Source organism: Perognathus longimembris, chromosome 8, assembly GCF_023159225.1.
Source record: "Perognathus longimembris pacificus isolate PPM17 chromosome 8, ASM2315922v1, whole genome shotgun sequence".
NCBI classification, from domain to species: Eukaryota; Metazoa; Chordata; class Mammalia; order Rodentia; family Heteromyidae; genus Perognathus; species Perognathus longimembris.
In genome coordinates, this window is record NC_063168.1 from 11556236 (window position 1) to 11580423 (window position 24188).

General features: G+C 41.3%; 3 gene segments (V, D, J or C); all 3 read left to right on the plus strand.

The window, feature by feature from the left end:
* Positions 1-5566: 5566 nt before the first annotated feature.
* On the plus strand, positions 5567-6155 carry LOC125355918. The segment is given in 2 exon segments: positions 5567-5621; positions 5704-6155. Coding segments are annotated over 2 exon segments (507 nt in total).
* Positions 6156-17159: 11004 nt separating this feature from the next.
* Positions 17160-18117, plus strand: LOC125355919. The segment is given in 2 exon segments: positions 17160-17208; positions 17582-18117. Coding segments are annotated over 2 exon segments (585 nt in total).
* A 1939-nt stretch (positions 18118-20056) lies between these two features.
* LOC125355920 lies at positions 20057-20687 on the plus strand. The segment is given in 2 exon segments: positions 20057-20143; positions 20269-20687. Coding segments are annotated over 2 exon segments (474 nt in total).
* Positions 20688-24188: the final 3501 nt, after the last annotated feature.

Consider the following 24188-nt stretch of genomic DNA (forward strand, 5'->3'; position numbering starts at 1 on the left):
AGGCCAGTTTTAGTTCCATAATGAAACCCTGTTCAGAAACACAACAATACAAGCATGACAAGTTAATAATTCCTCCATTTATTTTACTTATTTCTGGTAATTTGCCATGGTCAGTGAGAGAAATAACGACCACACTCCATGTAAGCCAAATGGGAAGACATGATCTCATGCATGAAGTACTTTCCCTGGAGGCCAGACCTGAAGAAACAGCATAGGAAGATGTCATTATCATGAGATCCCAAAGTAGACAGAGCCGGTGATGGTGTCTACTCCTATAAATTATGCAGATGTGAGCAATTTGTATGGAGCTAAAGCTGGAATGGCTGTTAATATGTATAAATTCATGGTGTGTGCAAAGCCTGTGGCCCTGAAATTACGAAAAAGGCATTTTTTGTGTTATTAGGATATCATTACATTATCTAATTTCCATATTTTATGGTAGTTATTTTTGGACAAATGTTCTAAGCCTGGAAATAGAGATTCTTTTCATGTTTAATGTTGATCATGTTTTAGGGAAGGCAATTTGTGCAACGTGTGATTTTAAACAGAATGAAAATGCTGTCATCTCTGGAGAAAACAAGTCACATGTCATTGTCATTTGCCAAAAATTAATCTTATTTCTATATTCTAGCGATAATCTCTTTTGGAATATGAGAGAGGTGAGGAAGGACAGAGAGAATGAGATGGATGTAAAGAGGAATTAAATTTATGTTTGAGAAGGGATAGAAGCAGGATGGGGAGAAGGAGAGGGAGATGGAGTGAATGGTACAGAAGTACAGTATGAATGGATATAATTGATGAATGAATGATTGTAATGAATGCAATCAGTATAAAAATCCTGAAAAGTGTACTAATTATTCCCAACGAGGGAAACCATAGAGTCCATGTTTCCTTTTTTGGTCTGGCTCACTTCACTAAGTATAATTTTTTCCAAGTCCTTCCATTTCCTTATGAACGGGGCAATATCATTCTTTCTGATAGAGGCATAGAATTCCACTGTGTATGTGAACCACATTTTTCTTGATCCACAAATCTACTGAGGGACATCTGGGTTGCTTCCATATTTTAGCTATGACAAATTGTGCTGCGATGAACATAGTTGTGTTGGTGGCTTTAGTGTGTTCTTGTTTGAAATCTGTTGGGTAGATGCCCAAAAGTGGTGCTGCTGGGTCATAGAGGAGCTCTATGTTTAGCCTTCTGAGGAACCTCCATACTGCCTTCCAGAGTGGTTGAACAAGTTTACACTCCCACCAAAAACTTAGTAGGGTTCTGTTTTGGCCACATCCCCTCCCGCATTTGTTATGATTAGTTTTCCTGATAATGGCCATTCTTGCTGGGGTGAGGTGGAACCTTAGTGTTATTTTGATTTGCATTTCTTTTATGGCCAGTGATGTAGAGCACTTCTCCATGTGTCTCTTGCCCATTCTCATTTCCTCTTCAGAGAAGACACTTCTTAGGTCTTTAGCATACTTGTTGAGGGGGCAGTTGGTTCTTTGAGAATTTGTTTTGGAGGAATTTGGTTTCTACATATATTTTAGATATGAGGTCTTTGTTGGATGGCAAGTAAAGATCTTCTTCCAATCTGTAGGCTTTCACAGCAGCTCAGTAGCTATGTCCATAGGAACACATAAAATCTGCTAAGTGACATGAGTTCCAAGTTATGGAAACAAGTGGTATGTTATTGTTGTTGTTATTTTCAACATGTCATGTGAAATTATGTCCTTTGTCTTTTGTGTATTTCTTTCCCATGGTTTTACCCTGATATCACTGTAACTGATTTTAGTACCCTGGTTATTGTATGTGTGTATTGGAACTAGGGAAGGGAAAAGGAATAACGAAATCAAAATACAAAGGATAAAAAGAGAAACTAATGCAACAGCACTACTAACTAAGCTATATGGTATAAACCAATTATTCAACTCACAGAGTGGGAGTAAATGGGGAGGGGGGAGGTGGGGGAAAATGAGGGAGGAGATAAAAAGATAGATAAGAAATGTATGTAGTGCATTACATATGAAACTGTAACTCCTCTGTACATCACTTTGACAATAAAGAAATGAGAAAAAAGATTCTGAAAAGTGGATTGTAGGGAATAACCTGTGCTGTGGTAAGCATGATAAAATAAATTGCATGTATGTGTGAAAGCCTGGTCATGAAACCCCTTTGCACAAGTAATATATGCTATGGGAAATGTAGAAGAAATGGAGGAGGAGGGGAGGGTGGCTAGTGAAATCCAGTTTCTGGAATCTTACAAGATGCAATTTCACAATATGACCATTAGATGGCACACACCGCACTGCTCACAGAGCTGCCTATCTGAGAAATAGCAGGGAAACAGAAGAGATGTCTGCTGTCACTAGTACTAGGGACACCCACTGGAACCCTGAACAGAGCAACAGCCCCCAAAACACTCACTGACTCTGAGCCTGGAAGCCTGGCATTGCGTCTACCCGTGCCTTCTTGATGGCACCAAAGCTATCTCTAAAGGAAGGAGTTGTCTCTCCCTGCGTGTGTGTGTATGGAGAAGTGACCTGCAAGAAGGAAGGGAAGGCTATAAAGGAAGGGAGAGGGAGAATGATGCCTAAAATCCAATGCATATCCTACAAAATTAAGAAAATAGAGGAAAGGGGTGGATTGGGAGGGATGGGACAGAATGATGAAAAGGATGATGTTTAATAAGATGCACTGTATTCAAAGACTACTTTATTGAATGACAATCACTTTGTATAACTACCTAAAAATGAATTTTAAAAAGAAGATAGCATATGGAATAGTGGATTCCATATCACCAGTGCTCACATGTTTATACATCTCGTGTTTGCATAATAATGCTCATTATTAACTACGTAGCATGTTTCTGGGAATCAACCTGAATGCTCTAGGACCCTTGCTCCAGCCCTGAGATCCCCAAGGACGCAAACAGGGTCTGAGCTGCATGATGCTCGGGCTTAGACTGAGCAAGGCTGCGTGGTGACATGCATTTCATGCACTAGAGAATTGTCTCTGTATCAAAATTTAAAATGATGACTTACACAATTGAAATTAGACTTGTCAATGTATTAACTTAATAGATAATTTACTGCATATAAACAATAGACCTATACCTTTTACAGTCACTCTTTTGTGACGTGTTCTTCTGTGTCCTGAGGACCCTGGTGACTCCTCATTATCCCCGCCCCTCAGAAGCAGTGAGAAGAGCCCTGGGGATTCCTCCCACAGTCAGCCCTGCTCTGAAGTCAGAATCTCTCAGAATTTCACCTCGGTTACAGACCTCATTGAGAATCATGGCCTAGATCGTATGCACTTTCCTTTCCTTGGTGCACTTACTTCTTCCAGGAAGTTTCATGGGAATGTCTTCTGATTTTCCCCTCTAGCCTCCTGTTTCAGACAGGTAGTTCCACCTGTCAACAACCCAGGGTAGGGTAAGGCTGCGCACACCTCTGGTTTGAAGCTAGTATCCCCACTCTTCCATGCATTCCAGTACTTGAAGTCTGTGCAGACTTGAAATTCACAAGCCACATGTCCACACTTGCTGAAGGTAGTCCTGGAGAATGGATCATGAGAGCTCCACGTGTCATCCTCAGAGCCTGCCTTCTCTCAACCCCACTCAAGTAGATGCTCTCAGAGTCTCTCTACCTCATCCTATTAATATGTCCCATGGAATTTGCTAGGTGGAATTACATCTACAGGAGAGCCTGTAGGTGCCTTCTGTATTATTTAGTACCAGCTTTGTCCTGTAGTGCATGACAGAGAGAGCAAATCTCACTCCATCAAAGGCAGTAGGAGCTATTCAGGTGACCATATGATAAGATTAGAAGTAAACTGTCAGAGGAGTGGAGAGGATGTGCAAACCTTTTAGAGGGGATTATATAGCACCTTAAAAAGACGAAAGAAGACCATTTAAAATACTTCTTGGAGCAGTTATGTTAGCATGTGGTGCAGTGAGTACTAATGTTTTGGAAGGTGCAGGTGATCAAATCAAGATTCTCAAGCTATTTTTGTAGTGAATGGTTCTGAAGAGGCCTCTGATTGGCAATGATTTGCAGAGGGCATACTGGCCACAGAGAAGTGCTAATTAAGGATCATGTTGTTTTCATGCATCAGATTCTTGGACTTATAATGTTAAGTTCCGTGTGAGTACGCTCCTTATCTATATCCAGTTCTGACCTTCTGCAGTATAGGATGAAGGATGTCCACATGCTTATCTCCATGTGGGGGAACATAATCGCTTCACTCTAGCTTCACTGTCTGTGGTCTCTTGTCCTTATTTCCTTATCTTGTAGATTTCCTCTCCACACTGTGTGGCTCTAGTTCTTTGTCCCAACCTTGTCCACGTTGCAGAGTATCTCTTCTGTATCTGTTTGGATTACATATCTAAACTCAGACAGTAAAAACTGCTTTACTGCTAGTCACGGGTAGCTCATGCCTATAAGTCTAGTTACACAGGAGGCTGAGATCTGGTTGAAAGCCAACATTGGTTGCAAGAGTCTATGAGGTGCTTATCTCCAATTAAGCACCAAAGAGCTGAAAGTGGATCTGTGGACCTTGTGCAACATCCTTGAGAACCAAAGCTTGGTGACTGTGTTCAAGCCCCAGGCTGAGCACACAAAGCGTTGCTTTACTCAGGACTATGCAGGCTGAAGGAACATACTAATGTTTAGAGTTGATCCTTTGGTTTAGAGAACATGCCCAACTTCTGAAAGGGAACAGTTACCAGTAATTAAGAAAGAATACACAAATGTCCTCCAAAACTTAGAAAATATCTGGTACAGAAATGCAGTACACACAAGGGTAGATAGGGAACTATGTCTTTGTCTAAGCATAAAGGGGAAATGTCTCATGTGAACTGTTCTAGAGGGAGGCAATGCTTGAGAGCACTGAGAGTAGAAGGAGAGTAGTCAATTATAAGCAGTGCACAGGGCACTGATGCAAGTAACAGTAGACAGTCCATAAAATTCAGATAATTTTACTCAATTGCACATATTATATATTTCAGAATGTTCTCTTCCATTAAAATTTGAAATTCATCCATCTCTGTATTTACCTATGCATCTATTGGTCTTTCTACTTACACATATATTATATCACTTTTATAACACTTGTGTTTGCATAATAATGATCTTTATTACTAGATAACATGGTGCTGGGAAACAACATGAATGACACAGGACTCCTTTGTCACAAAGTCTGTACATACCCAGTTAAAGAGAATTCTCTAATTACATACCTCACAATTTTCATCTCTGAGTTACTGACTTTCATTAAGAAAAGAGAAAAAAGAACCCCAGCACATCATCGATAATATGGAAATAAAATTGTGCTTCTCACAAGAGAACAGAATCAACCTTTTTTTCCCCTCATCTTTGTGGAGAAACACATTATTTACAAGCAAATATGAAACTCAGGATTTGTAGGTCTGTGCTTTCTCACTGAGATCTACCAGCCTGCAGCTGTGCCCAGCCTCGCCCAGCCCCTGCTGATTTGCATGTGCACAGCCCACTGCTCTGAACTCTTCTTCATAGGCTGTGCACACCCTGTGCAGGACAAGGTCCACTCAGCACCCAGCATGGACATGAGGACCCATGCTCAGCTCCTGGGGCTCCTGCTGCTCTGGTTCCCAGGTAAGGATGGACAAGGCTGGGGATTGCTTATCCTATGTTTGCAGAGCTGCTTGGCTAATGGCTTTTATGTTTCCAATATCAGGTGCCAGATGTGACACCCAGTTGACCCAGTCTCCATCCCTGTCGGCATCTGTGGGAGGCAGAGTCGCCATCACTTGCAGAGCCAGCCAGGATATTAGCAGTAGTTTACATTGGTACCAACAGAGAGCAGGGAAAGCCCCAAAACTCCTGATAGGTTATGCAACTTCTTTGCAACCTGGGGTCCCATCGAGGTTCAGTGGCAGTGGATCTGGGACAGAGTTCACTCTCACCATCAGCAGCCTGCAGCCTGAAGATGTTGCCACTTATTACTGTCAACAGAGTAGGAGTTACCCTCCCACAGTGATACAAGCCATAACAAAAACCTCCCAGGGAAGCAGAAGTGAGAGGCTGGGCTGCCCACCTGCTCCTCCTGGGGCCTCCACTGATGACAGAGCTGCTCAGATGCAGCCAGTCTGTGAAGATCACTGGAAAGTATCGAGGAAAAGGGCATGAAGGCATCTGCACACCCTAACTCTCTGTTTCCTTCTCACCCCCAGCTGCCCATACCTGACCATGCCTCTTCCCACTTAGAGACAACACAGGTCTGTACTCATGTGTAGTCCAGGTTTGCTATAAATTTGCAGTCACTCAAATAAGTAGAAGCCACAGTAGGTATGCCATAATAGGTTTTGAAAAGCAAGGTAATATTGCTTTTGAAAAGGGTTTTTGAAAACTAATTTTGCAAAGAAAAAATAGCCATTAGCATTTAATACAATTTTTATTGCCACAGTATAATTGTATTTGAAGTACAATACGGTGTTTGGATATGTTCACATACTGTACAATAATTTAAACAATGTAATTAACAAGTTAGTTCATTATATTAGACATTGATTTCTTGTAGTCCGGGACTTTTTTCTTCAGCAAATATAACCTTTTTGTAAAAATCTTATTTCAAGTCACATGTTAATTTATTCAACATTCAAATATAAATATCACATAATTAACTTATGTTATGTTGAAAAACAAATTTATTAGTATTTCTCAATGCCCTGATCTCATCGTTGAAAGTAGAATGTGATAATTATTTATGATAAATTGAATAAATATCAAGATAAAAACTAATAAAAATTTGGTACCCATGTATAGGAAGGTATGGGTATAATTATTTCTTATTCAGAGCTCAAATGGCCAAAGCACCACTGGCTTCTGGCTCAGTTCAAGTAAATCTACACACAGAAAAATAAAAATATGACAATGTGACTAAATAGAATTTAAGAATCTTATTGAAACAAATAGGAGGTAAACATACATAGTGACCCATATTACATCAATATTTACCAGTGTTATCTCCACAACCTCTGATCTATTTGGTTTCCAACCGAGTATCTGGGGTCCCAGACAGGTTCTGTGGCAGCGGATCAGGCACAGATTTCACACTGACCCTCAGCAGGGTGGAGGCGGAGGATGTTGGGGTTAATTATTGCTTTTAGCATACACATCTTCCTCCCACAGTGATACAGCCCTGAACTGAAACCTCCCTCTGGCTGGGTGAGCGGCCCTCATGCTATGCTCGTTTGGGGAGCCGCAGAACAGATTATCTGCTTATTAGGAAGAAACTGTGGTCAACGAGAGAGTGACTCTGACTGGACATAAAGATTATGTGACAATGTGACAACATACAATCCACATAGGGCAGGAGAACTCATGGGAACGCAAAGACTGGGAGATTTCAGATAAACCATGAGGTATTATCATCTTTAAAATAGTACTGTTGCCAACCAGTAATGTGATAAGCAAATGTCTTCTCTGGTGATTTTATTCCTTTTACAAGGAAACTTTTAATGTTTCCAACATGCACAAGGTTCTTGCCTACACCTATATCATCGTTTATACATGAAATTTGTAATAATCTCTTCACAAACAAATAATTTTTTTCTCAACAAAATAAAAAGTCAACGCAACATGGATACAATATTCCTTTCTTTCCCTGCCGGGCCAGCCGGCAGTGAAACAGGAATCCTGACTGAGGGGCGGCGAGGATTAAGGAAAAGGAAAAATAAGGTAAGACAAAAAAGACAAGAGACAAAGATGGGGTACGGGAGGTCTGCAGCCGTAAGGTTGAACCTCAAGACTACAGCCAAGTTTATTCTTAACTTCCAGCTTATATGCAGTTTTGGAACCAGGGAATAGCATAGGGTTGTTAAAATTTTAGAATACACAGGGGCTTTGAAGTTTGCAAACATTTGATTATGGTAAACACAGGAAAAGGTAGATTAACATAGGAATCTACTCCAGCGGACATAGCAAGATGCAGACAATGGCAAAGCAATTCCAGATAGTGCCCGTGAGCAAAGGTCCTTGCATCTGGTACATCCTAGTGATAACAGCACAGCCAGTGGTAAGGAAGAATCTAGCTGCAAGTTTGGCTCCCGACATTCTGGCGACATCAGCACGGCCAGAGGTCAGGATGAGCTTAGCTGCTAGCTCAGCTCCCGACAATTCCCCCATCTTTTTATTAAAAGAAGCGAACCCGCCTGTCTTAGGTGGGATGGGTACCCCAGCCTGCCTTACCCATCTTAGGGAACAACTTCAGAGCAGTGCTGAAGGCCCTGTCTTAGGTCGGTCTAGGCTGGCACCGCCTCATACCCGTCTCTGGCTGCGGTTCCTCTCAGGGGAAATTCATTTACTTGGAGCTTGACCTTATGCAGCTGGCTGGCTAAACTCATGAAAGAGTTTTGCAATATGCGTACAATGCAAGAAAGGCATAGGCAAGCCATCAGCAAAAGTATCCCTGGGCCGAGCAATGTCATTAGCAGCTCCTTAATGTTAGTTAAGGAAGGGACATACTGTTGAAGTTGTTCAAACATTTCTTTTGCTGTTTCTGCCACTTTAAAGTCCAAAGGCGGAGCTTGTTCTAGTCCGGCTATTTGTCTATGAAGTTGAAAGAGATCTAAGGACAATTTATTATGGTGCCAAATACCATTTAGATGTGCTACAACTTGTTCCCAAGGATAGCTTGACCCATTATACTTATGGAGGGTCACACAAATAAAGTCAAACACAGCATGACAGCGTACCTGTTGCAAAGTTTGTAAGGCACGTATTTGTTCTCCCAGTGACAACACAGATTCATACAATGCTTCTAACTTTTGTTCTACCTTACCATCAATCCTGCCTTGAAAGTGCAGGGCTTGCGTGGTATTATGAGCAAGCTGGTTGACATAGTGAGCTGTCTGCACATTTTGTGTTAAAGCCACAGTAGCCGCTGCAGCAGAGGCAGCTAAGGAAATAAAGACTAAAATTCCTATTAATAGCCCTACAAATCGTCTAGGGCGCATAAGTTCTTTTAAATGTTTTAACACTTGAATACCTGTTTCTTCATACCAAGCATCAGATAAGTTTACAGGAAGCATAACAAATGGTGGTTGCTTAATAATAATTACAGAATCAGTAAGGCCAGTATACAAGCAATTTGTAAAAGAACAGTTAGTGTAGGTAACATCAAAGTACATGGCTCCTATAGAAATATTAAAAGGTCCATACATAATAGCATAAGGGGGTGTTATACAACTCATAATATTTTTTAAAGAGGTAGAAGTGGGCCAGGAGATATTGTTCAGGGAAGCCGCTAACATCCAGACATGGCCTTGAGGGCGTCCATTCATCCACCACAGACCTGGGTTGAACTTGTTGGTGAGATTAGCTCCAGACCAGTCCATCAGCTGATAATTAGTTCCTGAAATATTGGTTATAAAAGGGTGATCATGTCTACACTTTACGGGGTGCAGTTCTCCCGTGGATTCTATTATTTGGGAGGAGTTGATGCAGCGAGGTATCATGAAGGACGAGGTAGAATTGGCATGTACAGGAAACCCAGTAGGCAATGAAGTCATTTGTATATTATATACTTGACTATTATCAGGAATCCGAATTCTATAGTTTAAGGATTGCATTACAGTACAGCCTGGAATATAACTCTTGGAGTCAGTTGTAAAACATAAAGGGGTTCCAATGCCAGAAGCTGCAAAGTCTCCCATTTTAACGTGTTGGACAAAAGGGTCTGGAGCTGTACCGTATGCTGATCTGTTGACATGGACGAACACCTCAGCTCCCTCCCAGGTCGTGGGGTGCACAATCGGTGGATCTGGCACGTAAGCCCAGTGAGTCAGTGCTTGTACCATTCTGATGAGTTTCCACAATCCGAACACAACGCTCAGGTAGCCAGCGGGCATCATTTTCATCCTGTGAAAAAACACAGACATGTCCTCGACCCCATGTCAATACCGGATCGGGCCCGTGCCAAGCACTTGTTAAAGGATCTTTCCACTTAACTTGGGCAAAAGCTCTTTGCTCTCTCTTTTCCCAGAACCGCTGTGCTGCAGAGTGGCCATTGCAATTCAAATTTAAAAAATTTAGTACGAATAAAGCATGAGAAAGTATATTAACAGGAGTGAAGGGGTATAGTTCCCCCCCTTTTAATTTAGAAATTTGGTGTTTTAACAAACCTTTGGCCCATTCGACAATTCCTTGACCATGAGGATTACAGGGGATTCCTGTAGAGTGAACAATTTGGTAAGATTTGCAAAAAGTTTGAAAAGCTCGTCCAACATATCCCGGACCATTATCAGTTTTAATTTGTTTAGGAACTCCCATAGTAGCAAAGCAGCATAAGGCATGGCAGATACAATGTTTGCCTGCTTCCCTGCTAAGAGGAGTAGCCATAATAAAATTAGAGTAAGTGTCTATTGTAACATGGACAAAGCGGAGCCGTCCAAAAGAGGGGATGTGGGTAACATCCATTTGTCAAACATGGTTAGCCACTAAGCCTAGAGGATTAATGCCATTGGAGGGCACAGGCAGGAAGGTAGCACAGTTGGGACAAGTTTTTACAATTTGACGAGCTGCCTCACGAGTAATATGAAATTGCTGACGTAAGGCACGACTGTTTTGATGGTGGGCATCATGTGATTGCTTTGTCAAGTCAGTTTGAGAAAGAAAAATTTGGGTAGCCTCATCCGTAATAGCATTGCCCTCACTTAATGGTCCAGGAAGCTTAGTATGAGCACGTATAAATCCAAAAAAGCACGGACAGGTGCGAGAGCGAAGAAGAAGTTGTATCTGGCGAAAAAGAGTTTGGATAGTGGAATTAGCTGTACCAAGAAAAGGGACAGTTTCAATGACCTGAAGAGCTCAAATAACATAATGACTATCTGAATATAAATTAAAGGCTTTAGTAGGTAAAAGAGTAAGGGCCTCTAAAACTGCTTGAAGTTCAACTTCCTGGGCAGAAGAAAGCCCAGTATCCCAAAATCTAGTTTCACCATCAATAGTAAGAGCTGCCGTTCCATTAGAGGATCCGTCTGTAAACACCAAGGCAGCCATAGAAAGAGGAGATAGAGATACAATCTGAGGAAATATAAAGGTGTAAGAAGAGGCAAAGTGAAGTAACTTGTTGGAGGGATAATGATGTGAAATTGTGCCCACAAAATTGGCCCAAGCAATGGCCCAGGAATCACAATGAATATAAAGCCACTCTTGCTGCTGCAAAGTATAGGGTATATAAATAACCTGTGGATCTCATCCAAGATACTTACAAGATTCCACATGGCACATATGGACTAAGATGGCTACCAATTCATAATAAGGAGTTAACACTTTTGAAGGAGTAGCAGGCAACAAAAGCCACATAAGGGGTCCCTTCTGCCAGAGGACCGCTGTTGGAGAATGAGGGCTAGTTAAAATATAAGCTTCCCAAGGGGCTGAGTAATCAACATAATTTATGTGTTGGGAAGAAATGGCAGAATTTACTATGCTCAAGGCTTCTGCTGCTTCAGTTGTCATTTCTCTGGGAGATGTAGGGTCAGGGTCCCCCTTTAATAGATCAAACAAGGGTTTTAATTCAGCTGTGGACAATTTAAGATAAGGGCAAAGCCAATTAATATCTCCCAGAAATTTTTGAAAATCATGCAAAGTACGCAAATGAGAAGTTTTAACCTGTAATTTCTGGCTAGTAAAATACTAAGGACCTAAAATATGACCAAGATAAGTATACGGAGGATGCTCTTGCACCTTTTCACTAGCTATTATTAACCCAAAAGAGGTGAGATCTTATTTTAACTGTCCAAAAGCTTGGTGTACTACTGCAGGGTTTAAGTGAGCCAACAAAATATCATCCATGTAATGAATAATATAAACAGAAGGAAAATTTTGGCGAGTAGAAGAGAGAGCCCACGTTACAAAGCTTTGACACAAGGTGGGGCTGTTTGCCATGCCTTGGGGCAACACTAGCCAATGGTACTGTTTCATGGGTTCTTTAAAATTAGTAGAGGGGACACTAAATGCAAAGCGTTTGCAATTTTGAGGAGCAAGGGGTATGGTATAAAAACAATCTTTTAAGTCAATTATAATTTTGTATGTATTTTGAGGAATTGCCATAGGAGAAGGCAAACCCGGTGTAATGCCCCCATAAGTTCCATGGTGGCATTTATTCTCTGGAGATCCTGTAGGAGTCTCCATTTACCAGATTTCTTTTTAACAACAAAAATAGGCGAATTCCATGGGGAAGTAGAAGGAGCAATGTGGCCCAAGTCCAGCTGTTCCTACACCAGCTGTTGGGCGACAATAATCTTTTCCATTGATAGGGGCCACTGATCCACCCACACCAGAGTCTCTGATAACCATGTGATAGGATCGGCATGAGGGACAGGATGAGCAGCAGCCCCCATTAAAAATATCCCAGCCCTTGTCTAGGAGGTGGGGGCTGAGGTTGAATGGGTTCTCTAATTCCTTGTTGATGACTTCCCAATCCTCCTGAAGGCAGTAGCCCTTGACTTAGGAGTTGACGAGTGACTGTGTCACTAGGGCTAAACAAATAAACTCCCATCTTTTCCATAATATCTCTGCCCCACAAATTTATGGGCAAATGATCTAATACAAAGGGTTCAGATCTTACTAATTTTCTCAGCTCTTCCTGGGCAGCTGCATAAGCTCCGGGGGCTGGGTGATGTTCATCAGGCCCCTGTTCAGTTTCTCTGATGGACTGATCGAATCTAACCCGTTCATGTCTAGGATCCAAACAATCTCGGACCAGATTCCAGAGAATAAAGGCATCCACTGGGGTTTTCTCAGGGCCATTTACATCATAATACTCCTGAATCTTTTTTCCTATTTTTCGCCAAGTTTCTAAGTTAATGGTTCCTTCCTCTGGGAACCAGGGGCATGCTTCCTCAGGGCCTGCACGTATAGTGTGCGGCTATTACCTTGTCCCATAATTTCTTACTCCCGACAATACTCTCTCCTCCTGCTCTCCTTCCCAAGTATTCGGACGTCCTTACCTGAGCGGGGGTCCTCCGCCGTCAATCCCAGGCCTTCAAGTCCCTGTCCGGGCGCCAAACCTGCTGGGCCAGCCGGCAGTGAAACAGGAATCCTGACTGAGGGGCGGCAAGGATTAAGGAAAAGGAAAAATAAGGTAAGACAAAAAAGACAAGAGACAAAGATGGGGTACGGGAGGTCTGCAGCTGTAAGGTTGAACCTCAAGACTACAGCCAAGTTTATTCTTAACTTCCAGCTTATATGCAGTTTTGGAACCAGGGAATAGCATAGGGTTGTTAAAATTTAAGTACACACAGGGGCTTTGAAGTCGCAAACATTTGATTATGGTGAACACAGGAAAAGGTAGATTAACATAGGAATCTACTCCAGCGGACATAGCAAGATGCAGACAATGGCAAAGCAATTCCAGATAGTGCCCGTGAGCAAAGGTCCTTGCATCTGGTACATCCTAGTGATAACAGCACAGCCAGTGGTAAGGAAGAATCTAGCTGCAAGTTTGGCTCCCGACATTCTGGCGACATCAGCACGGCCAGAGGTCAGGATGAGCTTAGCTGCTAGCTCAGCTCCCGACACTTTCTTACTCAGTTTTTTCAAAATTCACCACTATCCTAAACACACTGGCAACAAGTTGTAAATACGAAATCATAGACCATGGTAAAGGTGCTGAATGTGAATTGACATTTAGCAGGTGATCCTTATTATGTTTAAGAAGCCATGTGCAGGTCAAGTGCTGGTGGCACACTGCTGCAATTTTAGCTCCTCAGGAGACTGAGATCTGCGGATTGTGGTTCAAAACCAGCCAAGGCAGGAAAGACGGTAAGACTCTTACCTCCACTTAACCACCAGAAAGCCGGAAGAAGAGCTGTGACTGAAGTGGTAGAGCACTGGACTTGAGCAACCAGAGCTTATGGACACTGCCCAGCTCCTGAGCTCAAGCCTGAGGACTAGCAAAAACAAACAGACAAAAAAATAGCACCCAAAACAACAACAACAACAACAAAAACCCCACAATTGAATTTAGAGGATGAGATTCAAGGTTGAGAGATGTTGTTTACTTCTCTACTGGCCCCATTTAAGAATGTATCTAGTTAACCCACATGTGAAATATATTGCAGATACACACGCATGTATGTGCAAGTGTATACACACACGTGTGCACACACACAAGGTCCATGTGCACTTGTTATTACAAAGTAAGTGAACTGAGTTCTGTACAAAAACTGTTTTGTTTTGTCTAACCCACAATTTTAGGTGTAGAAAGTTCTAGGTGCAGTGTCCTCATGTGTCTGTACTCAGGAGAGGGCCGTCATGTCTGTGTGAGGACATGCTGTGCTAATGGAAAGGGAATTAGCCACGTGTGGGAGTGGTTGAGTTCATGGCTGTCTTCACTTCATAGCAAATGACTATGAAGAAATCTGCCTCACTCCATGAGGACGGCCCTGCCATTGATATCAGCACTTCCCGCAGGGGCCCTACATTTGACGTCCACCACTCAGAGGGGCTCATTGAGGAAGAAAATTCTTGGAAAATTCACATTTAAATATTATGGGCTCCTGTCTTTATATCAATTTAATTTTACATTTCCAACTACTTCAAACACAGTGAAAAGAAGCAGTAACCTTTAGTCAGTAGCTACAGTGTGCACTCCAGGACCCCCATCTACAACATCCAGCAATAAGAAAGATAAATCCAGGTCATGGAAGCCCATAACCGCGCTGGCCCGCTGCGTCTCTCTGACCCAGAGTCTCTCCTGTGTGTGTCCTGATGGAGATTCCTGGAAATCCTTCTCACTGCCTGGCATCTCAGACTGCAGGCATTCTCCTGCTGTGAGGGGCTTCTTCCTGAAAATGTCAGGCTCATCCCCTAAGTTAAATCGCCATTGCTCCTGGTCTCAAGGTCATAGCTTGGTATGTGATTATCCCTACAGGCCACAATCCTTCTACGGTTTCACACATCCTCTGCTCAAATAGTGCAATCCAGCCTGATGGACTCAAACAACTCACTTTGTAGAATTTTTCCCATGACATGCAGTTAACATATTTGGTTCCCATCTGTGGACCCAGCCTAAGAGCCTCACTGACAGACATGTCCGTCTGTGTCTTGGAAGGTTGTGGATCGATAGGATTGAGTCTTTTAAGGATTGTATTCTCATGTGTGACTAGAAAAGATCTCCTCTCTTTCGGAATATCCATAGGAATACAAAGGGAAAGAATGCTGGGAAATTCACTACCTGAAAGAATTTGATGAGAGTAGTTCACAGCTGGTCATGGCCCAACTCTCAGAATAGATCCAGGAGGGCATTGCCCAAGACCATGTTCACACGTGCTTCTTCCTATCAGCAACCTGTCAACATAGCAAGTTTCAGTCAGTCTTAGTCAATGGAAAATGTAGTATTTACATGAACTATGTCAGGGACACAAACAAAACTACCTCTTGACACATAGGAAGCAACACAGCTAAACATGGATGGAATATTACTTTCTTTCCTACTCAATTTATCCAGAATTCAGAATCAACATCAGCATCACTGAGAATGTGTTGTAAATTCAAAATTACAAAACCACCTCCTACCTACTGAATGTGAATCTACACTTCAGCATGTTAACAAATGATCCCTGTCAGGCTTTTAGGAAGTTGTGTTCAGAGTGTGAGTATAACCGATAGAGATAGGATTTCTACTCTTAAACATACTTAAATGCATTTGTATTTAAACCACATTTCTCAGAATTTCCCTTTCTCTGTGTCTCTCTTTCTCTGTTTGACTGTTTGTCTCTCACTCACAGCACACTGTGCCAGTCCTTTATTGTAACAAAGGAACTAAGCTCTTAACGAAGAAGAGTTTTATTTAACTAACAGTGTTAGGTGCAAACAGTCCTAGACGCAGTATCCTCATCTGTCTGTACACAGGCGAGGCCAGTCTTACTTGTGCCACAATAACGTTACTAAATAGAAAATGAGCTGCGAGTTGAGATGACCAAGCATATGGATGAATATTATGTAACACCCCAGTTTTAATCCTGTCATGGAAAACACTGCCAAAGGCCCAATCACTTCCCACAAGGCACCTCTGTGCATGGCCAGGTGGGGTCCATTGTGGCATCAGCACAAGCCTTCTTGGCCATGTGCTCCTTCTTCTCAGGTGATGTTCTGCCTCACCTCAAACTCAGGATCTTCAGAGACAAGAACTAGAGAATGAAATCTGAGACAAATAAGTAGAAACAGGTTGTTTTGGGTTGGTATAGGAAACATTTAAAGATCTTATGTTAATTTAAAATAAGCAGAATGATATGTATGTGTGTCTATGCATATATAATTATCTACAAGTAGTTCCACTAGAGAGTTTCAAGTCAACATGTCAGTGTACGAGTGCAATGCATCTTGATCAATTACTTCCCAGAAGAAATTTGTAAGAATTATTAGATTAATTTTCCATACAAATACAGTGTGGAAAAATGACAGGATTTTAGTAGATATAAATATTGTAACATTGAATGTATAGTCACACTTTCATGTATCAACATTTCTACCATTTTCCTCTTCTATTATAAAGGCCATTGGGACACTAGCTGTAAGAGAAAATTTTATTCACCCTGACAATTCTTTAAGTAAATCTTAATAAAGAGTTCTTTGGACGCAGAATTTCTAACATTGTAGCTATCATCCCTGAACAGATAACTTTGTAACTATGGTATCAGATACCTCTTCCTCTGGCTCAACTCTGTGCTCTCATTGATCAACTCCCTTGAGGATCTTTGCTGCTGATGGTGGACACTGTCTTCTTCTGGAATACCTGAAGCAAATTCAGGCCACCTTGGCCCTCAAATCCACTCATTTTCCTACATGCTGTCCTTGAAGTAAACATACAGGTAATTGGGTCTCTGGTGCTGTTTTAGGGTGGCAGCAGCATATGGCCATGCAGAACAAAACATTCACAGTGGGGTCCTTCTTGCCAGTGCTGCAGGCATCATGGATTTTGTTAGTCATCACCAACCAGAGAGCACAATGATGCCACTTCTCTCAGAAGAGCAGGCCTTGCCCTCCTCTTGGCTCTTCTCACACTGTTGCCCCCACCTGGCTATTTGCATATTGGTCCCTAAGAAGGACCTTCCTTTTAAGTCTGAGATAAAGGCTCAGCTCTGAACCTTCCTTGACCCGGCAAGACTCCTCATTTTACTCCTAGAAATGAAGTCCTTCTCTCAGCTCCTGTGGCTGTTAATGCTATGGATCCCTGGTAAGGACAAAGGGAGATGAGGAATGGGAGTGGGTGGGAGGGTGAACTCACAGCTTCCAGTTGTGGCCTATGTGATAGATGCGCTGGTCTTGTTATCCTCCATGGGGTTTAGCTCTAGGAGAAAGAGAAACATTTCAGAAGAAAGTAAACCCTTTGCTTCTGTGATGACTCAGCTTGATAAGAATAATGCAGGGAACCACTGAAGATCCATTTATATTTAAAAATATTTACACTTTTAACATAAAATACTTTAGATTCCAAGTCAAACTATGAAATATTAACAATAGGCAATATGTATCAAAATGCAAATTAAAAAAGCATGCTTCTCTATGTGTGCACATAACCTTGTACTTCTGCCTTATTCTAATTTCAGGATGCAGTGGAGATGTTGTGCTCACCCAGACTCCACTCTCCCTGCCTGTCACCCTGGGAGAGCCGGCCTCCATCTCCTGCAGGTCTAGTCAGAGCCTCCTGCATAGCAATGGAAAAAACTATTTGTACTGGTACCTGCAGAAGCCAGGCCAGTCTCCACAACTCCTGATCTATTGGGGTTCCAACCGAGCATCTGGGGTCCCAGAAAGGTTCCGTGGCAGCGGTTCAGGCACGGATTTCACACTGACCATCAGCAGGGTGGAGGCTGAGGATTTTGGGGTTTATTACTGTTTTCAAGGTACACATGTTCCTCCCACAATGATACAGGCCCGAACAAAAACCTCCATTCTGGCCCTCATGCATTGCTGGTCTGGGGAGCAGCAGAGCATATTTTCTGGGGGGGAAAAGGGAAGAAAAAAGAAGAGAAGCACAAAGAGCACAATAAAAAACCTATTGTTTCCACATGAAAAGATGAAGAAAATAATTGAACAAATGAGGTCTCAAGAGATATATAAAAGGTATCAAATGGAAATCTGAGAATGGAAAACAATAACTTCACTGAAAATTTCACAGGTTAGGTGAAGATTCCAGTTGATGATAGGAGAAAAATCAGTGAGTGTTAAGAGATCAATCGAAAATTTGTAACCTAAGGACAACTTCCAAGAATAATCTCCAAAGCCTCAGCAGATTATGTGTAATTGTGAAGAAGAGAAATAAATACGTATATATTTCAAAAAGGAATGGAAAAATAGAGAAAGAGACGGAGACAAACAGAGGGACAGAAAGAATGACAGGTAGAGCTGAAAAAATATTTCAAAACAACCTGGGAAATCTTTTCAAGTGTAGTGAGATACAGTAATTCAAGATTAAAAAAACCCACAATTGGATGAATTACAAGCAAATTCATGAATTTTCAAGTTATGGATGGAATGTTCAATATGAATGGTCTAAACTTGGAGAAAAGAATCTCACTGTGTTCAGAGAACAGGTAATAGAGACATTGACTACATTTTGGTAATGATAAACAAAGGCCAGAAGATGGTGGGATGACATTTAAATGCTGATGAGAAAAAAAGCATAGAGAGCCATTAAGTTTACGTGAGAAGTGACACAATATGTTTAAGAAAAAATGAAAAATCAAACTCCCAAGAAAGGAAGATAAATTATATCATAAAGATGTGCCCACAATAAATTCAAGGGTAAATAATGTTTAACCACAGGAAGCGAGAATAGGCAGCAAACTGAGGCAAAGAAAATTTGAGGCCTCAGAAACAGTTTCAAAAGTACCAACAGAGCACTACTTCCCTCCATATTTATGTTCATGTTCAAGTACACAGAAGAAAAACACGCATGGCAGATGACTGAAGGAGAGTTAGGAGCAGTTTGGGATTGGGAAGGGGGGTGAGGAAGCCATCTGAGGATTTGAAAGGTCCTGTCCTTTTATCTGAACCATGAATGTATGCAGTCTACACTCATTACATGGAATATCTGTCATTTACACTGTATGTATCTAATCCTAATTCACAAATAAAAACAATAAGTCTTACATCTACACAAGAAGTAAAAAAAATCTGTCTCAGCATAGAATGCAACCTCTTTTCTTTCTTTTCCTTTATAAATTTGATTGATGTACAGAGGAGTTACAGTAACACGATAGTGAGGACATTTCTTGTCATACTTGTTACCCCCTCCCTCATTTTCTCTCACTTCCTTCGCTCTAGTTCCCTCCACCCTGAGTTGTACAGTGAATTCCAACATATTGTCTTATGAATTTTCTATTTTAATACTTGTGTGAGTTCTTAGATAACACATAGGCACCCAGTCATTCAAAGCAGATTTCTTAGATTTCCATCCATGCTAATACCATCTCTAGATGTGAGTCCTCACATACTTAGAATCACCATTGTCACTGCACCCCAGGACAAAGAGTTTCTCTTATTACATCTCACAACCTAGAAATTTCTCTGTCACCAAGAGATTTAAGGTGCCACAGCTCCTCTGGGGGTAGAAGGAAATACCTTCAGTTCCTGAGTTCCTGTAGAGCATGGATTTCATTGTAATACAGCATTGTTCATATGTTGCTACATAAAGAATATCAGCGAATCAGAGCAATTCCAAAATTTTCTGTTGTGGATAATAAAGATGTGCCAAATTTGTCTTGTGTAAAATTTGTCTGTAAATATCTGAAACTAACACTACAGTGGGAAGGTCTCAATTAACAAATAAAAAAAAAGATGCTTTGGTCCTCAAAGGGACCATTGGCCTGATCAGCCCATAGGAAAGCAACTTTGTGATTCTCTTCTGTGGCTACAACATATTCTGTTGATGACCTAGGTCCGCTGAGACTCCGTCTGTGCAGAGTTGCTGAGATGAGGCAGCTGGACAGCTGTGCTTAACCAAGAGTAGATGCTGCTGATTTGCATGCGCCAACAGCACAGCCCACTATGCTCAGGTCTTCTTCATGGGCTGCTCACACTCTGCAGCTGTCAGTCCCAGTCAGCACCCAGCATGGAAATGAGGACCCCTGCTCAGCTCCTGGGGCTCTTGCTGCTCTGGCTCCCAGGTAAGCAAGGAAAATGATAGGGATTACCACAGCACACCTTGATTCCTGACACTTCACTCTCTAGGGAAGCCTTCTTATAACTCGATTAATAATGTGGCTATTTGTTTTCATGTTTCTGCTTCCAGGTGCCTGGTGTGACATCCAGATGACCCAGTCTCCTTCGTCACTGTCTGTGTCTGTAGGTGAAAAAGCCACCATCACTTGCAGGGCCAGTGAGAGCATTGGGTACAGTTTAGCCTGGTACCAGCAGCCACCAGGGAAAGCCCCTAAACTCCTGATCTATGCTGCAGATGAATTGGAATCTGGGGTTCCATCGAGGTTCAGTGGCAGTGGATCTGGGACAGAGTTCATTCTCACCATCAGCAGCCTGCAGCCTGAAGATGCTGCTACGTATTACTGTCAAAAGACTGGTAATAGTCCTCCCACAGTGATACAAGTCATAACAAAAACCTCCCAGGGCAGAAATAAGAGGCTGGGCTGCCCCAGCTGCTCCTCCTGCTGCCTCCACCTGCTCAGAAGGCTCACAGACACAGACAGCTTTTAAGAATCTGAATTGTGGCATCCATAGATACTTATGCAACAGTAAAACATATAACTAGATATCCTATTTCTGATATCTATTTTATTAGCACCTTTATATATCTGTACCTATTAATGGGATTCTGAGGTTCTCTGTATGCCTACTATGTACATGAATGATCTTCGTCCACCTTTCTTCTGTGCTCACCCTCCTGCCCTCTCACCATTTGCCCTTTTCAGGCCCACAGAATCTCTATTCTATAGGACTTTTTAACGTTTGCTGGAAGCCGAAACAGCATACGTAATGGTCTTGGGTTTAACAATTTTGTTTCACAGGGTGAGCTCCAGTCCCATCCATTTTGATGCAGATTATAGGACAGCATGTTTCTTTGTGCATGTTGTGCATTTATGGACCACTTAATTGCTAGTCTCTCATCTGTTGTAGGATACTTCACTGAGTCCACATTTTCACTAGAGTAAGCAGTGTCACAATAAACATAGACCTACAAAGTTAATTTATAAATGCCACTTTTACAAGTTGCCTTTTCCCCTTTGGATATATACCCAGGTGTGAGGCAGCCAAATCATCTGCTATGCCTTTTTCTTAGGTAATTTAGTGACCTCTATACTGGTATCCATACCAGATATGGTAACTTGTATTCCTACCAATGGGTGAAGTTCATTTTAAGGGAGACCTGATTGATGTCTGGTCTCCAAGTCCTCTTCATCTACTCCATTTGATCACATAATTCTGCACTTATCTATCCTCTTCTAATTTTTCCACGGAAATAAACTGTAAGTGTGCCAAAATCTTGTAGTTAAACCTTTACAAGTCTGGTCTTTTAGGAAGACCTGGTGGAATCTAGAAGGAGGAAATTTCTTAAGGAAAAACAGCCACAAACAAGCATGGGTCCTATATATGATGTGTCAATAGTCATCTTAAGCTCATTATTTTCTTTAAAAGTCTATAAATGAGATACTGTTTTTGTGTTCATAATTATAATTTAGATTACGGGAGGAAAATCAGCTAGTGGCTTTGGGTTTCCCCATCATTTGTTTTGAGTTCAGTGACCATTGTTTGTAATGAAAATGTTTGCAGCATATCCTGTGGTCATATCTTTTTCCTGCTATTTCACAAAATATGAGTTTGTATGTGGGAAAGTGGGCATTGCATTTATTAACCAGCTGTTCAACTCATGGGGGGAAGGAACTGCGGAGGAGGGAGATGGGGAAAAATGAAAGACAAGAACAAGTCAGATAACAAATGTACTTCTTTTACATATGAAACTGTAACCCCTCTGTACATCACTTTGACAATAAAGAAGAAAAAAAAAAACTAGGGAAGGGAAAGAGAATACCAATATCTAGAGACAAAGGATAAAAAGACAAACTATTCCAAAAGCAATACTTGCAAAACCATTTCATGTAATGATTGTTATATCACACTTGTAACTACTTTCAACATCCCATGTGTATCTGTAGCTTCTACCATTGATGATGTTCTTGTATCACCTTCTTGTGGTTGTATCTACACTATCTCTGTAATCTTATCTGAGTATACTGGAAACCATGGGTAAAAAAAGAGAAACAACTACAAAAGCAATACTTGCAAAACTCTTTGGTGTAAGTGAACTGAACACCTCAGGGGGGGAAAGGGTAAGGGGGAGTGGGGAGGGGGATATGAGGGACAAGGTAACAAACAGTACAAGAAATGTATCCAATGCCTAATGTATGAAACTGTAACCTCTCTGTACATCAGTTTTACAATAAAAACTTAAAAAAAACCATTTAATGTAAACAACTGTACAACTCATGAAGGGGAAGGAAAGGGGGAGGGGTTAAATATAGGTGGTAACAAGTTGGATAAAAAATGTGCTCACTGCCTTACATATGAAACTAACCCCTTTGTATTTTACTTTGACAATAAAGAAAAAAAGAATGTACAGAGGGGGTACAGTTAAATATGTAAAGTAGTGAGTACACTTTTAGACAAATTTGTTACATCAGCCTTCATTTGTCTCCCAATCCCCCCCACACACAATCCTCCCACCCACCCAGATTGTACAGCTAATTTCCAACATATTATACTGTGAGTACTGCAAGTCATGTACGTACAGATATTTTGCCCATTACAAGGTCTAGACGAAATTTTTCTGACCATCCAGTAAAAGTTAATTTACATTTGAAGGTACCAATGGCTCTTACTTCTACTTCTAGATAACTGACAGGTTAACAGTATGTGGTTGAAGGCCATTCTGGAAAAAATTTCACAAGACCCCTTCTAAGCAGATAGAGGTGGACACCGTGGTGTGTTCCTGTCATCATAAGCTATGTAAGAGGGTGAGATTTGGAGGGTTGTATTTCCAAACTGTGTCCCATTAATCTCATATTCTCCTTGTGCTTCTATCTTACTGGCACTCCTAGATGTGGTCTCCAGCTGTTTCTTTCCTTGAAAGAAGAGATGAGTCTTTAACCAATGAATAGGATGCATGGTTCTTGTCTGCTGTTCATGGAGCATAGGAGAGAGCTACAGAGAAAATTTTGACCTTTTAATTATACTGAGACACAGAGAAGAATGGTAAGCAGTGTCTACTTAGGAGATAAGGGAGTACAAACTCAGCAGATAATCAGAAAACACATGCAGGTTTAATTCAAGTGCCGTAGAGCCCAAGAAACTACTCCACCCTTGCAGAATTTGGAGTGATGCCTTAGGCTTTGTGATTAGACCTCACTTATATACTAATGCAACTCTCCTGTTTTGATCAGAATGACCATCCATTTCGGCCTAAGAAGTGAACCCATTTCTTTTTATTAAATCTATATCGAAAAGATTATGAGCAGGGGGTTGCAGTTATGTAAGGAAGGTAATGAGTACATTTGTTTTTAAACAATTTTACTCCATTTTTCTCCCCCCAAGTTGTACAGTTTATTTCCAATGTAGTGTTAAATGACTGTCAATGCTGTATTAGTTCATCCTTTATCTTGTATATCTGTGGTTCCCTTTCCCTTTCACAGATGGAATGAACTTATATACAAGACACAAGGTACAGAAAATGATGAGAAATGAAAATAACAAAAACCTAACTACATACAGGACATAGTAAGGACCTCTTGTTTCCATTTCTTGGAGTTCATGTTGATATGCCTCATTATATATGCTCCCATATGCTTAGCAATTGGGTTATTGAGATGCCCTGGTAAGAATATCATAGACGTATTCTAATTCTTCCAAATGAGGGAAACCATGTAACATACTTTTCTTTGGGTCTTGATTACTTTGCTTAATATAACTTTTTCCAGGTCTTTCCATTTCCTTACTAATTGCACAATGTCATTCTTTCTGATAGAATCATAGAACTCCATTGTGTATATATAACACATGTTCTTGATCTATTCATCTTCTGAGGGGCACCTGGGCTTGTTCCTTATCTTATCAATGGTGAATAATGCTGGAATGAACAAAGTTGTGGTGGTAGGTTTAGTATAGACCATTTTGTGGTCATTTGGGTAAATGCCCAGGAGGGGG